This window comes from Leuresthes tenuis, unplaced genomic scaffold (assembly GCF_036924035.1).
Source record: "Leuresthes tenuis unplaced genomic scaffold, fLeuTen1.0.hap1 SCAF_8, whole genome shotgun sequence".
Taxonomy (NCBI): domain Eukaryota; kingdom Metazoa; phylum Chordata; class Actinopteri; order Atheriniformes; family Atherinopsidae; genus Leuresthes; species Leuresthes tenuis.
The window spans coordinates 36,096,950-36,117,626 of record NW_027325362.1 but is presented as its reverse complement, the minus strand read 5'-3'; the positions used below and the strand labels follow the sequence as shown (position 1 = coordinate 36,117,626).

General features: G+C 42.7%; 1 protein-coding gene across 1 annotated transcript; it reads left to right on the top strand.

The window, feature by feature from the left end:
• Nucleotides 1-234: 234 nt before the first annotated feature.
• On the top strand, nt 235-13,852 carry LOC140313342 (uncharacterized). The gene is made up of 7 exons (XM_072391411.1): nt 235-245; nt 1,210-1,388; nt 8,500-8,629; nt 10,485-10,693; nt 10,813-10,875; nt 10,979-11,147; nt 12,907-13,852. Exons 1-7 carry the CDS (start codon nt 235-237, stop codon nt 13,850-13,852), a joined length of 1,707 nt encoding a protein of 568 aa, XP_072247512.1.
• The last annotated feature ends 6,825 nt before the right edge of the window (nt 13,853-20,677 follow it).

Genomic DNA, 20,677 nt, shown 5'->3' with positions numbered 1-20,677 from the left:
ATGGGAATCAGGAAGCAGACCATCCACCGCAAACAGCAGGGTGGAGGACAAACTGTTCACTCTCAGAAGACTTCAGAGCATCTGAATCATCACCACCAGATACCGCAATAGCTTCTCCCCCCAGCAGTCAGGGCCCTCAACACCTTGCCCCCAATTCTATACAATCTTTTCAAGATGGCGACACAGCCTTTATGGTTCGCGTTGGAGGTGCACGTCAGGCTACATGTCGACGAAATGACGGAGAAGTATAAACTACGCTTTAGAGGCCTTCATGCTAATGTATACTGAAAAGTAAGTTCTCATGTCCACTGACAATGACAGTGTGAAACAAAGCAGCAGAAACCAGCACACTGCTTGGAGTGCAGTTAAATAGTAGACCTAATTCAAAGTTGAATAAGACCTACCAATGAAAACTGCAGGATAAGATTGTTTCAAATTGATAAGAATTATGCTGGTCTTGGACATGAAAATGCTTTCCTGAAAATCTGTCCCACTTTGGCCCTGATTAGGTAATTTCAGTTTTACTGTAAACATCCAAAATCAACCAAAATATCAAAGCTACAAAAACTCATTGTTGCCAAGATTGCACAGTGTTGAATGGTTTTTAGAAGCACTGCTCAGAATGCCTACCACTCTTTCTCTTGATTTCTCCACTTATGTATCTCAGAATTCATTATGTGAATAAGTAACTTTTCAAACACATTTCCACATATTCTTATGTATATTTGGTAAATTAGACATCTTACAAATCCCACAGAGGTGGAGGTCCCACTACAGTCTTAGAGGACTATGCAGTTCTTAAACAATGATTGTAGAAATTGGGGCTGTCAGTTTTCCCAAAAACCCTGTTCAAAAGAAGTTCAAATGGTACACTTATTCTTCAGATGTAATTCCCCTGCCCAAACCCACTGACAATTACAAAGATTGTAACCAACATTTATTTCTTTATACAATCACTTTTACATCTGTGTCTGTTCTGCCCCTGTTGTTGCTCTCCTCCCCTCCTTGTGTGTTTTCTCCTCCCTCCTCGAAACAGGTACCAGACTCTGGCAGCTGCTGCAGCGCACTCCTAAAACTCACCACGCGGTAACTTATCCGGCTCCTTTTTGCTTCATTAAATGTATTTTGAGACTCTCCATTATTTTTTGGTGGTTTCCTTGTGCTCCTTGCTTCCCAGATTATTTTTGACCCTTTCCTTCTTTTCCTCAGACCTCCTGCCCTGCGTTGCCCTGCCACTCTGGACCTACTCCTCTCCCGGATGCTCTCCTCATCGTCTTCTGCCCTCTCGAATTTCCCCCCTACAGCATCTTGGTCCCCCGTTCGATTACGCTACCTTCCTCTGTTCATTAAAATCCACTTTGCATCTAGTTCTCAGCGTCTGTCTATTGGTCTGCTATCCACCTGTTGTCACAATTACCTTTTTATTCTAATAGTGAGATTGTTCTCATGCATCAGTGTCATTCTAAAAAAAATACATTTGCTAACTACTTTCTTTCTTAACAATGTCTTATCATTTAATACCATGCTTATGTTTTCAAGGCGGTGTAATGCATCTATATGTGATAATACCTTGACAGTTCCTAAATTCTGTAGTAGACTAAATTTTAGGTAAAACATTTTTTTTTTTAAACTTGACTGACTACCAGCTCTTATAGGGTTGTCCATATGGATGTTAAAATCAACAAAAATAATTATACAGTCAAAATCAACACAGATCATAGACAGCAGTTCACTGAGATCATCAAAAACGTCTGCACAGTATTTAGGGGGCCTGTAAACATTCAGAAACAGGACTCTGGGTGGGGCCTTCAGCTGTATAGCCATATATTCAAAGGACTGAAAACTACCAGGAGATAACTGCTTACATTGAAATGATTCACTGAATAAGACTGCGACCCCCCCTCCTCTCCTGCTCACTCTGGCCTCACTGATAAAACTGTAACCAGGAGGGGTTGACTCAATAAGAACAGCAGCACTGTTATTTTGTTCCAACCAAGTTTCAGTTAAAAACATCAAATCCAGGGTGTACTCAGTGATAAAATCATTAATTAAGAATGTTTTCCCAGTTAAAGACCTAACATTTAAATAAGCCAACTTAAGGGTTTTAGAGGTATTATTTGCCCCCTCGTGTTTGGGAGCAGTCTGTGGCACACAAGGTATTACTTTATTTAAAGATCTTTTAGAGTGCAACTCTCTGTGTTTTGACTGGGCCACATTTCTCCTTCTGTCACCTAAAAATACAGAAATTTGAAAACCTAATAAATAGGGTCCCAGCTTGTCCTGGGAAAAGTCAAGACTGTCAAAATCCTCACAGCCCTCCACACATCACACATCAGACTGCTGAGACAGAACATGATGGCAGCGTGGAGGGACAGGAGGAGGTGGGGCTGGGCTCCGTCATAAACCCCCCAAAAAGGGATTGGGCTTGGGGGTATATCTGAGCCCAGTGTTGACCCGCTCCATCATCTGCTCAGTGAATTTCAGGTGAGGGGAGGAGGGGGAAAGGGAGGGTGAGGAGCGCAATGACCTGTCAGGGGTGTGGGGGACAGGGGAAGATCCTGGTCCTGGTCCCTGGTCCTGGTCATTAGTGCTGTTGAGAGGGTTTGCGGCAAATAAAGACCTCTCTTCTTGCCTCTGATGTCTCTCCTTTCCAAAGTTCCTCTTGGGTGGGGGCAGATGGAGTTCCTCCTCAAGGTTTCTGCTGGGATTTGTTTGTTCCTCTCTATGAGATAACTCCTTGTTTATCTCAGCCTTGGCCCCGAGCACAGATGGATGACGTAGGAAATAAAATATGTTGGAGGTGAACAGTTTCACCCCTGACTTGTTAAATTTAAATCCATTTGCCTTAGAAAGATGCCTGCGATTATTAATAAAATGGTCAGCACATGCCAATTAAAGCAATTTATTCAGTGCCAACAACCTGCTGAATCTTTCCTCTCCTCCTCGGACTGGTGGTACAGGTCCACTGAGGAATACAGCTGCATTCCTCACTGTGTTTAATACTGTGTTTAATAATCCAATAAAGTCCCGTTTCAGAACCTCGGATTGTTGCTTGGACACATCGTTTGACCCTGTATGTAGAACGATGTTTGTCACAGTTGGATATTCATCTGCAATTTCAAGAATTCTCTCCTTCAGATCGTTAACCATATCCCCAGGAAAGCAGAGGACTTTAGTGTTCTTCCCACACATCCTTTGTGCATCATTTACGGCAGAGTCACCCAAAATCAGAATTTGAGGCCCAGCCTTTAGCTTTCCCTGTGGCCTTTTACTTAAAGCCCATGATAAATAAAGTAAAGAAATATTGCATTATGTATATATTTATCATGATCAAACAAGTTCAAGAAGCTTTGGACAGGTAGCCAACATAGGATATTGTGGACAGATAACTTCTGGGTCATTACTTGTCTTGGATAAAAAAAAATCATACAAAAAAATCTGTCCATTTTTGATGTGAACACAAAATGAGAAATCAGAAAAGCTTGTTATCTTATTTCAATGATTTGTTTTATTATTTTGGTTACGGAAACAAAAAGTAAATAGTTTTTGTTTTCTTCTTGTTCACTAATTTATTCACTTCAGACATACTGCATTTTCTCTTTTTTCCAGTAGTCATTCAGATGTTGAGGAACTTTTTTTAGAAATAACACTGTTAATTTCAGTCACTTTCATGTTATAAAATATATTGGAAGTTTTTTCTTGGGGCAGTATCAGGGGGTGGGCTTAACATACCTCAGGAACCAACCCCACTTTTCTGTTTTTTTTAAGCCTCAGATTAAATTCCCTGCTCCTTAGCAGCTGTCTCTCTTTTGTTCAGGTGGATTGTTTTTCAAAGGCAGTGGTATGTGTATGACTGGGTTCCCTTCTGTCAGTCCTGATGGACTTTGCAGGTTGCAGAATCAGGGGGAGACAATAGTGAAAGGGAGAGTGAGGAAAGGAAATGAAATGAAAAGAGAACAGTCAACTGGGAATCTGAGCAAGTTCCTCTGACTGAAGTTTTAATGGGCATGCCTGCATTACTTGTGTTTCCTGTCCTGCAGTTGTCTCTGTTTGCTTTAAAATAAATCTCAATAAATTTCTTCAACAAAAACGCTATTAATCTATAACTCCTCTTTCTATCACTGTTTCTACAACCCCAATTCTAGAAAAGTTTGGACACATTTTAAAATGTAGAAGAAGAGAGAATGCAATGGTTTGCAAATCTCATATAGCAATAATTTATTCACAATTGAACAATGAAAACATAAATTGTTGAAAATGAGACATTTTTCGATTTTATGAAAAATATTGGTTAAAATTTGATGGTTCCAAAACATCTTATGAAAGTTGGGATATCTGCAATAAAAGGCTGGAAAAGCATGTGGTAAAATAAAGAAGCTTGAAGATCATGTTGCAACTAATTAGGTCAATTGACAAGTCAGTTACATGATTGCGTATAAACAGTAACTTAGAGAGACAGGGTTGCTCAGAAGTAAAGATATACAGAAGTTAGCAATCTGCAAATACTACATCTCTGAACTACTGAGATCTTTCAGAACAATATTCCCCTGCACAAAATTGCAGATACTTGGAATATTTTCCTATCCTTCTTTATCACAAGATTCTGAAAATCTGGACACATCTCTGTGCCCAAAGGTGACAGCAGAATATCAGTATTAGATCCCTGTGATCTTCAGGCCCTGAGCAAAAAACAGGCATGATTCTCTCATGGAAATCCCTGCATGGTTCAGAAATACTTCCAGAAAACAGATTAAAGTACATGATGCAGAAATACTGCCAAATTAATGGATGTCTCATCCTCCAACTAAAGTGGCTATTGAACAGGCAGTTTGCAAATCTTGAAATGCACCATCAAACCTAAAAGATATGTGAGGTTTTAGAGCAACATATACTTACATCTAAAATATGTGTTTTTCAGGGAAGGCCTTGAATATTTAAGCAAGAGCATGCTAAAGTACATACTGGTTCTGTTACAAAATCATGGCTTCCAAGTTTAAGAGTGGATGCTGGACTGGCCTGCAGGTAATCCAGGCATTTTGACAAATAGAAAAATGTCTCTTTTTCAACATTTGATGTTTTCTATGTTCTATTGTGAATAAATGCTTTATGAGATTTGCAAATAACTGTATTTGGTTTTGATTTTTATTTACAGTTTACACAGCGTCTCAACCTTCTCGGAATTGGAGTTGTAGTTATATAATTTGCTTCCTCCCACCGTCCAAAAACATGCATGTTAGGTTAATTGGTGACTATAAAATTGTGCTTAGGAGTGAGTGTGAGCGTACTTTGATGTGTATCTAATTTTTCTCTATGTGGCAATGTGATGGATTGGAGACCTGTCCAGAGTATACCCTGTCTCTTGTCCAATGACAGCTGGGATAGGCTCCAGCCCCCCGCAACCCTAAATCGGAATAAGCGGGTCTAGAAAGTGGATGGATAGATGTTTCAGACAGTGAAATCTCCTTTCACTGTCTGAGCCATGGTCTGGGTGAAGGTGGCTGCGTGTTCAGCTACATCTGTGACTGAAAACTTCCTGTCCCTGTCATTACTGCTGTCAAGCAGCAATCTACACTTGTTATCAGAAAGGTCTGCTCATATCAGAGCATTGTGACTTGATTATATGTTTTCAGTCCTGCCCACATCCAGTGCATGGTTCATTTTTGACTGAAAATATATTTTCAGTGTCTACATAACAAGTTGTCTTTTGCTCCTGTGGAGGAAGTTGTTCAGAGGATGCCCCTATGAGTTATATATTTAAGGGTAAAGTGGCATGCAAACGTATTGCCCATGGCATTTTTTTCTATTTTGTTACCTTAAAACGTGTGAAAATTTTATTTTTGGGAGTTTGGGGTTATTAATTTACATAAAGCTTTTGTTAATGCATTTGGTATACACTTTTATCCAAAGTGACTTACAGGTAGGCTAAGTGTGTCTTGCCTAAGGACCCCTACTGGAGGTAGTACCTTTAATGCAGGAGATTTGAACCCAGGTCTCCCTCATGAAAAGAGGCAATCATATCACTACACTGTCCAGACCCCATAACATCCAGACATAACATGCTAACAACTTTGAAGATCTAAAATATTTGTTTTTGTGATGCAAACAAGAAATAATACAAAGAAACAGAAAACTAGAGCATGCATAACTAATCACCCCCCACAAAGTCACTACTTTGTAGAGCCATCTTTTGCAACACTTACATTTCCCAATTGTCATTATAAATAGAGCTCAAAGAAATACTGATACAGCTTAGTACAATGTGAAACAACTTACCCCAGAACAAAGCAAAAAAAATCAAAAATCAAAATGTTCAGTAAAATACACTATATTCACAAAAGTATTGGGACATCCCTCCATATTATTTAATTCAAACACTTCCATGGCCACATGTATAAAATCAAGCACCTAGGCATGCAGACTTCTTCGAATCACGCTGCAATGGAACCAGTCTGGGTTTGGCTGTTGCCAGGAGAACAGTACTTGCCTAACTGCATTGTGCCAAGTGTAAAGTTTGGTGGAAGGGGGATTATGGTTTGGGGTTGTTTTTCAGGGGATGGGCTTGGCCCTTTAGTTCCAGTGAAAGTAACTCTTAATCCTTTACATTACCAAGACATTTTGGACAATTTCATGCTCCCTTTGTGTAAACAGTTTGGGGATGGCCCCTTCCTGTTCCAACATAACTGCACACCAGTGCACAAAGCAACATCCATAAAAACATGGATGTGCTAGTTTTGTGTGGAAGAACTTGACTGGCCTGCACAGAGTCCTGACCTCAACCTGATAGAACACCTTTGGGATGAATTAGAGCAGAAACTGAGAGCCAGGCCGTCTCGTCCAACATCAGTGCCTGAGGTCACAAATGCTCTTCTAGAAGAATGGTCAAACATTCCCATAAACACACTCCTAAACCTTGTGGAAAGCCTTTCTAGAAGAGTTTCGGCTGCTATAGCTGCAAAGGGTGGGCCAACTCCATATCAAACACTACATATTAAGAATGGGATGCTATTAAAGTTCATGTGCGTTTAAAGGTAAACATCCCAAAAATACTCAAAAACATGGAATCAAGCTCTTCCTAACTTGAATGCATCAGGTAGTGTATTTTACAGCTCACGAGTCATGAAGTTGATAAATCACAAAAAATCGAAGAAAATAAGTGACTTCTTTTTACATCCCTGCATCCATTCAGTCCTACTTTGACCTTTGAACAGGATACCAGTACATCACAGGAATAGCACAGAGAGGCAGACAACCTTTCATACATATACATCAAAGTCCTCACATGGTTTACATTTTCATTTTTAGTTTTGACTCATTTCAGTCCAAAAGAATTCATCAGCTTTTAATGTTTTTCACTTTAACGTTACTCTCTAAAATAACATTTTTGATGAAAACAGACACTTATTGAAAATGAGTTTTTTTGTTTCAAAGGCGGCTCAAAAATTGCATTACAATTCTTGTCCTAACTAGTAACTGCAGCTCTAGATTGTGGTACTGCCTGAAAAGCAATGGATTGGGAATATATCACATTTTTGTCTCTTACCAAAACCATGGCTGAGTGTGTCTAACCCTGCAATGACCCTCTCTGCTCCAGCCTTAATTTATGTTTTGTTTAGATTAAGCTATAGTCCTCACTGTATCCTGTTACTATTCTGGAACAATGCAGTTAGTCTACAGAGACCAGTTTCATTTTACTCCATGAGGTAGACACTGTAATTTGGTGAGTCTGTGTGGAGGGTCAAAACACAGGAAGTGCTCTGTGAGTATATTTAATACCTCTGTTGGAGGATGTGGATCTCTGAGTAGGATTCCAGGATGCATAAATCTGTCAAAACCCAATTGATGTTGATGAACAACGCTGAGCGAGGGTGACCCCACCACCTGACCACACCCCTAGCAGAGTGGGATGAGTGGGTGGAACAGATCCTCTAAAATAGTTAGGGTGGATCAGAAAAAAAAATGGTTGAAAGGTTGGATAAAGGTCAAAGACATTAAATGACTTGGCCAGCTGTGGGATGTAAGACAACTCTCAATGCCACATCCTGGAAGTATTGTCACAGTTTTAATACAGTGAAACTTTTGTTACAAACTATTTAAAAAGGAATGAGAAAATATTTGCCAACCTTCTTGTACCCTTAAGGATGGCTATTATCAGTAGTACCATATCTCATGCTCTCTTGTCTTTGCTACTGCAACAAAGAAGCAGGAAAAAAAGTCACATTTCAACCAATAAAACCATCAGAGTTCAAAGTCCTGATGGCCAGATGGAAGAAGCTTTTTCTCAGCGTCTCTGGCTATGAAGGAACAGAAGTGCTTGCCAGAGGGCAGCCACTGGAAATGTTTATTATTTGGCTGACTCTGGTTATGCTCTGTCTGGTGTGGGTCTCCTGCAGGGTGGGCAGTGCTGACCTTGTTGTGTAGAGGATCACTCCTGTCCATGGCAGTACAGCTGCTGGACCAAGTGGTGATACTCCCGGTGACTTTCTTGCTGCGGTCTATAAGGCAGTGCTGTGGAGATCTTGAATTTCATCAGCTGTCATCAGCAGAGGTGGTACAGGTGCTGCCTCATCTTATTCACCAAGGTGGAGATGTGGATGGTCCATGTCAGGTCCTCAGAGATGTGCACACCAAGGTACCTGTAGCTGCCTACTCTCTCTACCAAGGCCATAAAAAGGAGTGTGGTGGCTCCTTTTTCTAATATGATTAACTATTTTTTGCCTTTTAATTAGTTTTCTGCCTAAAAGGTGCATCACGGGAAGTCTCCAAGCAGTCTAGGCCTAAGGCAGCACAGCATAACTAAGAAGTGTTTCAGGGTCACTTGAAACATCTGAAACTATAAGCTTTATCAAAAAGTAGAGAAAGAGGAAAGCAAAAAGAAGTATATGCTTTACGTGACAGCTAGTTTCACAAGAGAGGGACGTCTCCCATTCTACTTTTAGAAATGCTAGGAACCACAAGCCTGCAGTGTGAGAGCAAAGTGCGCTGCTTGGAAAATGGAGCTTTTTCGGTAAGGGCTTTATATATGGTGGAAATCATTTAAACCTCCAGACTTCACTGATTCAAAGAAATTAAGCTGAAATTATCTCTTTCCTGCTTATTCCCATTATAACTCTTACTGCAGCAGTCGTTTTGCAGTCATCCAATCTTGAAGTTACAAATACATACATTTGTTTTTTCCCCATCATTCTGGATGTTGACAGGGTGTTTTTCAATAATAATGTAGTTTCTTCAGGACAATCTTCTGACTGTCTTTAATTTACACACCTAAGACCAAGAATTAAACCCTGCATAAAATCTTTAGAGAGTGTTATGGAAGTTTTCAATCGCTTCCTTCCTAATACCTCTGATGAGCAATGAAATAGAGAAACTTACTTTTTCTGCCGGCCGGCTAAGTTTTTTATTCTTCGTTGCAAGGAAAAAGATCAGTCCACACCATTCAGCGGCAATGGTATGAAAAGATACAAACAAAAGAAATACAGAGCATTTATACATGTAGATGTGTAACAACATCTCCAGAGGGGGTCAGGATGCAGTCTTGATGATAATTAAGAAACAGGAGGTTAAAACAATTATCTTGTCTGAGTGTTAATTAAGAGGTAAATAGTTTAAAACAATTAGCGTGTCGGGGTGATACAAATGGTTAATGTGGATTGGAGAGTCTGTCAGTCCTGAGACATAAAATTTACCATCACAAGAGCCACAATGTGCAGCAATGATATAGTAGCAATGCCTCTCCATTTGAAATGAAAGTCTATAACTTTGTGAATGTTTTTTTTACTTTGGATTTGATTTATTTGTCTTGGGTTTTTTTGTTTGTTTGTTTTATTATTCTGTTTTCGCTGTCTGGTTTCTCATGCGTTACATTTTTTTTCCACTGTATATTTTATGGTTTTCCAGTTCTTTGGCATTTTTGGTTTCATTTTTCTTTTTTCCCCAAAGTCAGTCACTGTTCAGCATCATTGCAGCAGAATTGTAATCTGAATATCATGTTATGCCAAACACATTTACTTTGACAAGGGAAGCTTTATGTTTGTAAAGCTCCCCTTGATTCCCAAGTACTGCTAATTTATTTATTTTTGTTACAATACTTTGTATGTAATAATGCCAAACCTGACAGGAGGACAGGGAAAGAGGGAGAGCAACAAAAAATAAAGGGATAAAAAGAAATGATTGGAGAAGACAATAAGGAAAGAGGAAGAGCAAAGAAAAAGAAACGGAACAGAAATAGAAAGAAACAATCAGAGAAAACAATGAAAAACCAGACAACTAGTTGCTATACCTGTAAAAACTAAACAGAAGAAAATCCACGGCCTCTGTGGGGAATCCAGCCTTAGAACCACTAGGAGCATCTGTAAGCAGACAAGCAGAGAAAAAAACAAACAAACAAAAAAAATGGCACAAGTAGCAGCAATCACATACAACACAACTGCGGATATGGATGACCTCAAACCACAGGACAACACATCAACTGCGTAGCATCCACCCAGAAGACTGCAGAGGAAGACCCCCCACAACCATAGGGCAGAGGCCCCCTGGGAACCAGGGGCGACAGCCAACCAGCCCCACCAGGCCCCCGCCACTCAGACACAGGCGGTGCGCTGGACCTTGGTCCCACGAGCCAGAGCGCCACCATACCCCCCGGCAGAGGCCCCACCCAATATCCGAGAGGGCCAGGCGCCCCAGACAGCCAAACATAGTGGGCCGGCGCATACCCCAGTGCCCCTGGCCAAGTGCCCTGGGAGTTAAGACGTAAGATGTGCCCACAGGTGGGTGCAGCTGTGAGCAGTGGGGAGAGGCAATGCTCCCCTCCATCAGGAGCAGCACAAGCAGGCAAGAGGACAGCAAGTCCCAGACACAGCCCCAATCCCCGCCAACCAAGTACACCCACACTCCCACATAAATCAGAGAAGGAAAAAAAGAATAATAATAAATAAACACACACTTACATAGCATACGCATCTGCTTATGGTCCCCCTCCCAGCCCCCTCCCCCAACTCCGCCCCCACCCCAGCCACAATAGACCCCGAATCATCAGAACGACTCCTCCTCCTGGCCCCTCCCGCCAAAGGCAGCAACCAGGCAACAGGGGTCTCTGAAGAACCCTCCCCTCGCCCCCCTGACTCTTTAATATTTGAGTGGGTTGAGGACAGGTATGGGAGACTCCTCCCCACTGTTGATATACAGTATAGCTCATACACATCCCCCTCCTGCCAAAAGCTGTTAAAATTGAAGGGCAAGCAACCTTGTAAAATTGGGATCGTGGCTCTCTGAGCAGTCCCACTTACCCAAAGAGCCCCGCCCACCAGATACCACTCAGCAGACCTAACCAGGCCTAGTGTGTGTGTGTGTGTGTGTGTGTGAGATAAGTAGTAATGTCTTTATCAATAATAGGCAATAGGCACCCCTGTTCCCTGGGATCCACCACAGGGCAGGAGGGCTCGATGTCCACCAGGCATTTTTTTGTTGTGCAGGATGTCAGGGTTGTTCCAGGTGGGTGTAAGCTTACCTTAAATTCAGTTCTAGCCTAGCTAGTGACTGCTGTGAATTGGACAGCTGACAACAAGGAAAAGACCACGTGACAGATTGGAAAAACAACTGACAGGAGGCAAAGACCCCAAAGGTGCTGCCATGGTCTAGCAATCCATGGTAGCAGTAACGAGGCCTAGCAGCTTTGCTACAACCAGCATAAGCTTCAAGCAAATTAAGGAGAATACCCCTAGGGTCGCCGTGAGCCCTATTCTCTATGGGGAGAACCGGGCAGAATAGTTCTCAGAGCAAAGAGAGCGTAGCCGAAGAAAATAAAAGTGGTTGGCTAGAGGGAAATAAACTCTGGGTTTGTCCTTGTGGCTGGCAGAAAGTAACATCAGTTAGAGGCCCTAAAATGCATCAGGGAAGAAAGAGATGTGTGGTAAAAGAAGGGCAGTGTGGCTGCATCGATCAGTACTTTTTAAGAAGTCAGTCGAATAAGTTGGATGAAGTCCAGTGACAGATAGAAAATCACAGTCCGAAGGATATCAATAACACAGTTACGGAGGAGGAGGTTCTAAGAAGGGATGCAGCTGATACTGAGGTGAATAGACCAGTTAGAGAAAGAAATCTGGAGCAGAAAGCTAGAGTTAAGTGGCCTACGGCAAATAGCAACAAAGAATGGGAGGCAGTCAATAAAGATTTTTCATTAATATTAAGTAGGCTAGGAGGAAATGCAAGCGATAGGCTAGAGAAGATGGGAGATATAATTTATTCCTATGGTGCAGAAAGATTTGGGGTGCAAGATAGAAAGAGGGTTGAAATAGTACAATTAGTTAAGTCTAGAAGGCAAAGAGAAATGGAGAAATTGGTTAAGGAAAGAAGAAAATTAACCAAGCAGTGGAAAAGAGCTACAGAGGAAGAGAGGGAGGGAATGAATTTTTACAGGAAGAATTCAGAAGCATGCTAGCAATACTCAAAAGGGCTGAATATCTTCGGAAAAAGAGAAAGATGATAGAATATGTAAGGACTGCATTTTACAGGGACCTGTTCAAATTTGTTAAAGGGTTGTTAAATCAGGAGGGCAACAAATGTAAAGGTGGAAAAGTATCTAAGAAATACATATTCAGATCTTGAGCAGTGTAGATTAGTACGTCTTCCACCTGACATGCCACCATTAGGGGGGAGCATTAGCACAGAAACAGCACTAGTGAAAGTTACCAATGATCTCCTCTTAGCCTCTGATAGCGGACTTGTTTCTGTGCTTGTCCTGTTGGATCTCAGTGCTGCATTTGATACGATTGATCGCAGCATTCTGTTACAGAAACTTGAACATGTTATTGGGATTAAAGGAACTGCATTAGGCTGGTTTAAGTCATATTTATCTGATAGATTCCAGTTTGTTCTTGTAAATGAAGAATCTTCCTCACACATTGGAGTTAGTCATGGAGTTCCTCAGGGTTCTGTGCTTGGACCGATTCTTTTTACTTTATACATGCTTCCATTAGGTAACATTATTAGACAGCATGGCATAAATTTCCATTGTTATGCTGATGATACTAAGCTGTACTTATCTATGAAACCAGATGAAACCTACAGGTTGGTCAGACTACAAGCCTGTCTTAAAGACAGAAAGACCTGGATGACTCAGAACTGTCTGCTTTTAAATTCAGACAAAACTGAAGTTGTTCTCTTTGGACCTGAGCGCTTCAGGGAGAAATTGTCTAGTTATATAGTTACTCTAGATGGTATTTCCTTGGCTTCTAGTTCTACAGTGAGGAACCTTGGAGTTATTTTTTACCAAAATTTATCATTTGACGCACATATAAAACTGGTTTCTAGGACTGCCTTCTTTCACTTTCGTAATATTGCTAAAATCAGGAACATCCTGTCTCAGGGTGATGCAGAGAAACTAGTTCATGCATTTGTTTCTTCAAGATTGGACTACTGTAATTCCTTATTATTGGGCTGTCCCACATATTCTCTGAAAAGCCTCCAGCTGATCCAAAATGCTGCAGCCAGAGTTCTGATGAGAACTAACAGGAGAGATCATGTTTCTCCAGTTTTAGCTTCTCTTCATTGGCTACCTGTTAGATTCAGAATAGAATTTAAGATTCTTCTCCTCACATATAAAGCTCTTAATGACCGAGCTCCATCATATCTTAAAGATCTCATTGTAAGATATTTTCCTAACAGAGCACTTCGCTCCCAAGCTGCAGGTTTACTTGTTGTTCCCAGAGTTTCTAAAAGTAGAATGGGAGGTAGAGCCTTCAGTTATCAGGCCCCTCTCTTGTGGAATAAGCTGCCAGTAAATGTCCGGGAAGCAGACACCCTTTCCACTTTTAAGATTAGGCTAAAAACTTTCCTTTTTGATAAAGCTTATAGTTAGGGATGGCTCAGGTAATCCTGAAACATCCCATAGTTAAGCTGCTATAGGCTTAGACTGCTGGGGGACCTCATCTGTCACACCTTTCCTCACTTTGCTCTCTTTTTCCCCCTGTTTAACTGAAATGATATTATTTACATGTGACATTATTGTGGTTATTAACTTGTGTTTCCCTGTTCCAACAGATATCCTTTGAATGGCGTTATGGTGTTTTTTCACCCCTCTTTTCCCTCTTCTCTGTCTTCTCAAAGACAGAGAAGTCGGTCGAGGCGGATGGCCACCCTTCCTGAGTCTGGTTCTGCCAGAGGTTTCTTCCTGTTAAAAGGGAGCCGTTCCTTTCCACAGTCGCCTCAGGCATGCTCAGGATGGGAGATTGGACTGAAGACAAGTTTTGGTGCAATCTGTTGGTTTCCTTAGCTAGGATATTAATTTTTTGAATTGGCTCTATATGAATTAATTGGATTATGATTACAATGAATTGAATTCCAATTGGCTTGAATTGGACTATATTACTTAAGTGCCTTGAGATGACAATTGTTGTAATCTGGCGCTATATAAATAAAATTGAATTGAATTGAATTGAATTAGGAGAGATCGCTCATAAGTAGGATGTTAGACCACCTAGGTGGAAAGAGGTTGAGGAGTCCCCTACCGGGTTTATAAAAGTGCACCTGATATCCTTAATTTTTTTGGAGGCAATTAAGAATAGTTTGGGAGACACAGTTTATTCCTAGAGCATGGCGTAGGGCAGGAGGTGTTCTTATACCAAAGGAGAAAGAGTCCTTGGACCTGAGTGAGTTGATGATCTTTCTCCTAAATGTAGAGGGGAAGATTTTCTTTAGTGTAGTTGCACAGAGATTAGCTAGTTATTTAGAAAGGAATAGCTTAATAGATACTACTGTGCAGAAGGCAGGAATACCAGATTTTGCAGGGTGTTTTTGTTCTTATGTTAAAGGCATAGTATCTAATCCTCACGAACTGCACTTTTTGTCAGATGTGTTGACATTCTTTTACATCCTGACAGCTACAAACAAATATGCATGTAAAAAAGGATTGGACATTTGGGCCACATGCCGTCCCCCTTCCGACGGGCTCACCACCCGGTCTGATTCTCGGCTACTGAAGCTAGCTCTTGGGACGTGGAATGTCACCTCTCTGTTGGGGAAGGAGCCAGAGCTGACGCGCGAGGCTGAGCGGTTCCGGCTAGATATAGTCAGACTCACCTCGATGCACGGCTTGGGCTCTGGAACCAGTCCTCTTGAGAGGGGTTGGACTCTCTTCCACTCTGGAGTTGCCCGTGGTGAGAGGCGCAGACCAGGTGTGGGCAAACTTATTGCCCCTCGTCTATGTGCCTGTACGTTGGGGTTTACCCCAGTGGACGAGAAGGTAGCCTCCCTCCGCCTTCGGGTAGGGGGATGGGTCCTGACTGTTGTTTGTGCTTATGCGCCAAACGACAGTTCAGAGTACCCACCCTATTTGGAGTCCCTGGGGGAGGCACTAGAAAATGCTCCTACCGGAGACTCCCTCGTTCTGCTGGGGGACTTCAATGCTCACGTGGGCAATGACAGTGAGACCTGGAGGGATGTGATTGGGAGGAACGGCCCCCCCGATCTGAATCAGAGTGGTGTTTATTTGTTAGACTTCTGTGCCAGTCATGGACTGTCCATAACGAACACCATGTTCAGGCATAAGGGTGTCCATATGTGCACTTGGCACCAGGACACCCTTGGCCGCAGTTCGATGATCGACTTTGTGGTTGAATTGTCGGACTTGCGGCCGTATGTCCTGGACACTCGGGTGAAGAGAGGGGTGGAGCTGTCAACTGATCACCACCTGGTGGTGAGTTGGCTCCGCTGGTGGGGGAGGATGCCGATCAGACCTGGCAGGCCCAAACGTATTGTGAGGGTCTGCTGGGAACGTTTGTTAACTCTCACCTCCGGCAGAGCTTCAACCATATCCCGGGAGAGGTGGGGGACATTGAGTCCGAATGGGCAATGTACCGTGACTCTATTGTAGAGGCAGCTGATCGGAGCTGTGGCCGTAAGGTGGTCGGTGCCTGTTGTGGAGGCAATCCCCGAACCCGCTGGTGGAAACCAGTGGTGAGGGAAGCCGTCAAGCTGAAGAAGGAGTCCTATCGGGCCTTCTTGGCCAGTGAGACTCTGGAAGCAGCTGATGGGTACCGACAGGCCAAGCGGGCTGCGGCTTCGGCGGTTGCTGAGGCAAAAACTCGGGCCTGGGAGGAGTTCGGTGAGACCATGGAGAACAACTTCCAGATGGCCTCGAAGAGATTCTGGTCCACCATCTGGCATCTCGAGGGGGGAAGCGGCTCACAGTCAACATTGTGTATGGTGGGGACGGGGCTTTGCTGACCTCAGCTAAGGATGTTCTGAGTCGGTGGGGGGAATACTTCGAGGACCTCCTCAATCCTACCAATACGCGCTCGGAGAAGGCAGAATCGGAGAGCTCAGAGATGGGGCCTCCCATTTCTAGGGCTGAGGTTGCCGAGGTGGTCAAAAAGTTCCTCGGCGGCAAGGCCCCGGAGGTGGATGAGGTCCATCCTGAGTTTCTCAGGGCTCTGGATGTCGTAGGGCTGTCTTGGCTGACACGCCTTTGCAGCATCGCGTGGACATCAGGGACAGTGCCTCTGGACTGGCAGATCGGGGTGGTGGGCCCCCTCTTTAAAAAGGGGGACCGGAGAGTGTGTTCCAACAATAGGGGTATCACACTCCTCAGCCTCCCTGGTAAGGTTTATTCGGGGGTACTGGAGAGGAGGATCCATCGGACAGTCGAGCCTCGGATTCAGGAGGTGCAGTGTGGTTTTCGTCCTGGCCGTGGAACAATGGACCAGCTCTATACCCTCGGCAGGATCCTGGAGGGTGCATGGGAGTTCGCCCAACCAGTCTACATGTGTTTTGTGGACTTGGAGAAAGCGTTCGACCGTGTTCCTCGTGTAGTCCTGTGGGGGGTGCTCAGGGAATATGGAGTGCCGGACCCCTTGATAGGGGCCGTTCGGTCTCTGTATGACTGGTGTCAGAGTTGTGTTGGCATTGCTGGCAATAAGTCAGATATGTTTCCAGGGAAGGTTGGACTCCATCAGGGCTGCCCTTTGTCACCGATTCTGTTCCTAACTTTTATGGACAGAATTTCTAGGCGGAGCCAGGGCGTTGAGGGTGTCCGATTTGGCGACCTCAGAATCGGGTCTCTGCTTTTTGCGGATGATGTGGTTCTGTTAGCGTCGTCGGGCCGTGACCTTCAGCTCTTACTGGAGCGATTCGCAGCCGAGTGTGAAGCGGCTGGGATGAGAATCAGCGCCTCCAAATCCGAGACTATGGTTCTCAGCCGGAAGAAGGTGGAATGCTCTCTCCGGGTCAGGAATGAGATCCTTCCCCAAGTGGAGGAGTTCAAGTATCTCGGGGTCTTGTTCACAGTGAGGGACGAATGGAGCGTGAGATTGACGGGCGGATCGGTGCGACATCTGCAGTGTTGCGGGCTCTGCACCGACCCGTTGTTGTGAAGGAGGAGCTGAGCCAGAAGGCAAAGCTCTCTATTTACTGGTCAATCTACGTTCCCATCCTCACCTATGGTCACAAGTTGTGGTTAGTGACCGAAAGAACAAGATCGCGAATACAAGTGGCCGAAAGGGGTTTCCTCCGCAGGGTGTCTGGGCTCTCCCTTAGAGATAGGGTGACAAGCTCAGTCATCCGGGAGGGGCTCGGAGTAGAACCGCTGCTCCTCCGCATTGAGAGGAGTCAGATGAGGTGGCTCGGGCATCTGGTTAGGATGCCCCCTGGACGCCTCCCTGGTGAGGTGTTCCGGGCACGACCCACTGGGAGGAGACCCCGGGGAAGACCCAGGACACGTTGGAGAGACTATGTCTCCTGGCTGGCCTGGGAACGCCTCGGGGTCCCCCCGGAAGAGTTGGAGGAAGTGGCTGGGGACAGGGACGTCTGGGTTTCTCTGTTAAAGCTGCTGCCCCCGCGATCCGACCTCTGGATAAGCGGTAGATGATCGATGGATGGATGGAATCCATAGTGTAGTGGACTTTTAATGTAAATATTTAAGATCCAATTATTTCTTCAATTCTGTTTTATTTATTGAGTGCCAATTCACTGCAAAAAAAACAAACATCCCAGGACCCAACGATTCCATGAGAACTAGCACTTTTGTGTCAGTGGGAGGAAAATCTCACCTTTAACAAAAAGAAAAAAACACAACACAACCAGGTTTAGGGAGGTTGTTGTCTACGTCTATTGGTTGGGTTAGGGGGAGAAGAAGCGAGAACAGCAAGAGAGACATTGATAGCAACAATAAACAAACATGGAGCAGTATGTGTCTACTGTTGGTTCACAGAATATCTTCATATAATCAGAATATTCTGTTACCATTTCAGAAAACTATATATGCAAGACCAGATAAAGTTTCAGAATGAGTCGGGACCAAATTATGCGCTCAACATGTTTAAAAGTCATAAAAGCTACTATACAGATTTTAGAAAACAATGTTCTCTTTTTGTCCACTTTTATTATGTAACTTGAAAAACTTCTGGAAAGCATGTTCCGTTCTGCTTAAACACTTATTTGACATAATTAAACAGACAGCGCAACATACATGTACGTTTAGCTTACCATGCTTCGTAAATTTGCTGACATCAGTGGGTTTCAGCGCTGGTCAGAATTACAAGGACAAAAAAAAATTTAATTACAGAATTAAGTAGCCATATAAAGTAATTTTTATTGCATAATCAACACATTTGAATGATATGTCCCCTTCATAGTAAACATAAACAACAAATCAAAGTGCAGACACAACTTCCATGAGAATTCTCAGTTTTTCCCACCCAAAGTGGAAATCACAAAAACCTTGTGTTTGTTGTTGTGTATCGTCCACCTGGCCCTTATTCTGAGTTTCTGTCTGAATTCTCAGTTTTTATCCCAGTTAGTGCTGAGTACAGATAAAATCATTGTAGTGGGTGACTTTAATATTCATGTAGATGTTGAAAATGACAGTCTAAATATTAACTTTAATTCTATATAGACTCTATTGGATTTTCTCAAAGTGTTCACAGACCTACTCACTGCCTTAATCATACCCTTGACCTTATGGCATTGAGAATGAACAGTTAACAATGTTCCCTCAAAATCCTGTCTTTTCTGACCATTTTTTAATAACTTTTGAATTTACGTTACTTGACTACACGGTTTCTGAGAAGAATTCTACATATAGAAGGTGTCTATCAGAGAATGCTGTAACCAGATTTAAAGAGTTGATTTCATCATCCTTTTCTTCACTGCCATGTGCAGATATGACAGAGGACGGCTACCTAAATTTTACTCCAGTAGAACTTGACTCTCTTGTTGACAGCACTATAGCTTCAATGCGTACAACACTGGACAATGTTGCCCCTCTGAAAAAGAAGGTAATCAGTCAGAAGAGGTTGGCTCCTTGGTAAAATTCATAGCTGCAGACTTGCTGCAGACTGCAAGAAAGCTAGAGAGACAGTGGTGTTCCTCTAATTTAGAAGAGTCTCAATTAGTCTGGAAAGATAGTTTAATAACGTATAAGAAAGCACTTCGTAAAGCTAGAACTGCTTATTATAAATTATTGATAGAAGAGAATAAGAATAATCCCAGGTTTCTTTTCAGCACTGTTGCCAGGCTGACAAAGAGTCCGAGCTCTGTTGAGCCATGTATTCCTTTAACTCTCAGCAGTGATGATTTCATGAGATTCTTCATCAATAAAATTGTGTCTATCAGAGAGAAGATTAATGGAATCCTTCCCATTATTATCACTGATGTATCATCAAGTAGAGCAGCTTTAGAAGTATGTTTCGAACCTGAATTGTATTTAGACAGCTTCTGTCCAGTTGATCTTTCTGAGCTAACAACAGCAATAGTCTCTTCTAAACCATCAACTTGTATGTTAGACCCAATCCCAACCAGACTGTTCAAGGAGGTTTTCCCCTTAATTGACACTTCCATATTGGATTTGATCAATCGGTCTTTGTTGATAGGATATGTACCTCAGACTTTTAAGGTTGCTGTAATTAAACCTTTACTTAAAAAACCTACTCTTGATTCAGAAGTGTTGGCTAATTATCGACCTATATCCAATCTCCCCTTTTTGTCTAAAGTTCTTGAAAAAATAGTTGCAGTTCAACTTTGTGATCATTTACATAGAAATAATCTGTTTGAAGAGTTTCAGTCAGGATTCAGAGTGCATCATAGCACAGAAACAGCACTGGTGAAAGTTACCAATGATCTCCTGTTAGCCTCTGATAGCGGACTTGTTTCTGTGCTTGTCCTGTTGGATCTCAGTGCTGCATTTGATATGATCGATCACAGCATTCTGTTACAGAGACTTGAACATGTTATTGGGATTAAAGGAACTGCATTAGGCTGGTTTAAGTCATATTTATCTGATAGATTCCAGTTTGTTCTTGTAAATGAAGAATCTTCCTCACACGTTGGAGTAAGTCATGGAGTTCCTCAGGGTTCTGTGCTTGGACCGATTCTTTTTACTTTATACATGCTTCCATTAGGTAACATTATCAGACAGCATGGCATAAATTTCCATTGTTATGCTGATGATACTCAGCTGTACTTATCTATGAAACCAGATGAAACCAACAGGTTGGTAAGACTACAAGCCTGTCTTAAAGACATAAAGACCTGGATGACTCAGAACTGTCTGCTTTTAAATTCAGACAAAACTGAAGTTGTTCTCTTTGGAATTCTCTCATTATTGTGGTTATTAACGTATGTTTCCCTGTTCCAACAGATATCCTTCTAATGGCGTTATGGTGTTCCCCCCCCCCTTTTCCCTCTTTTC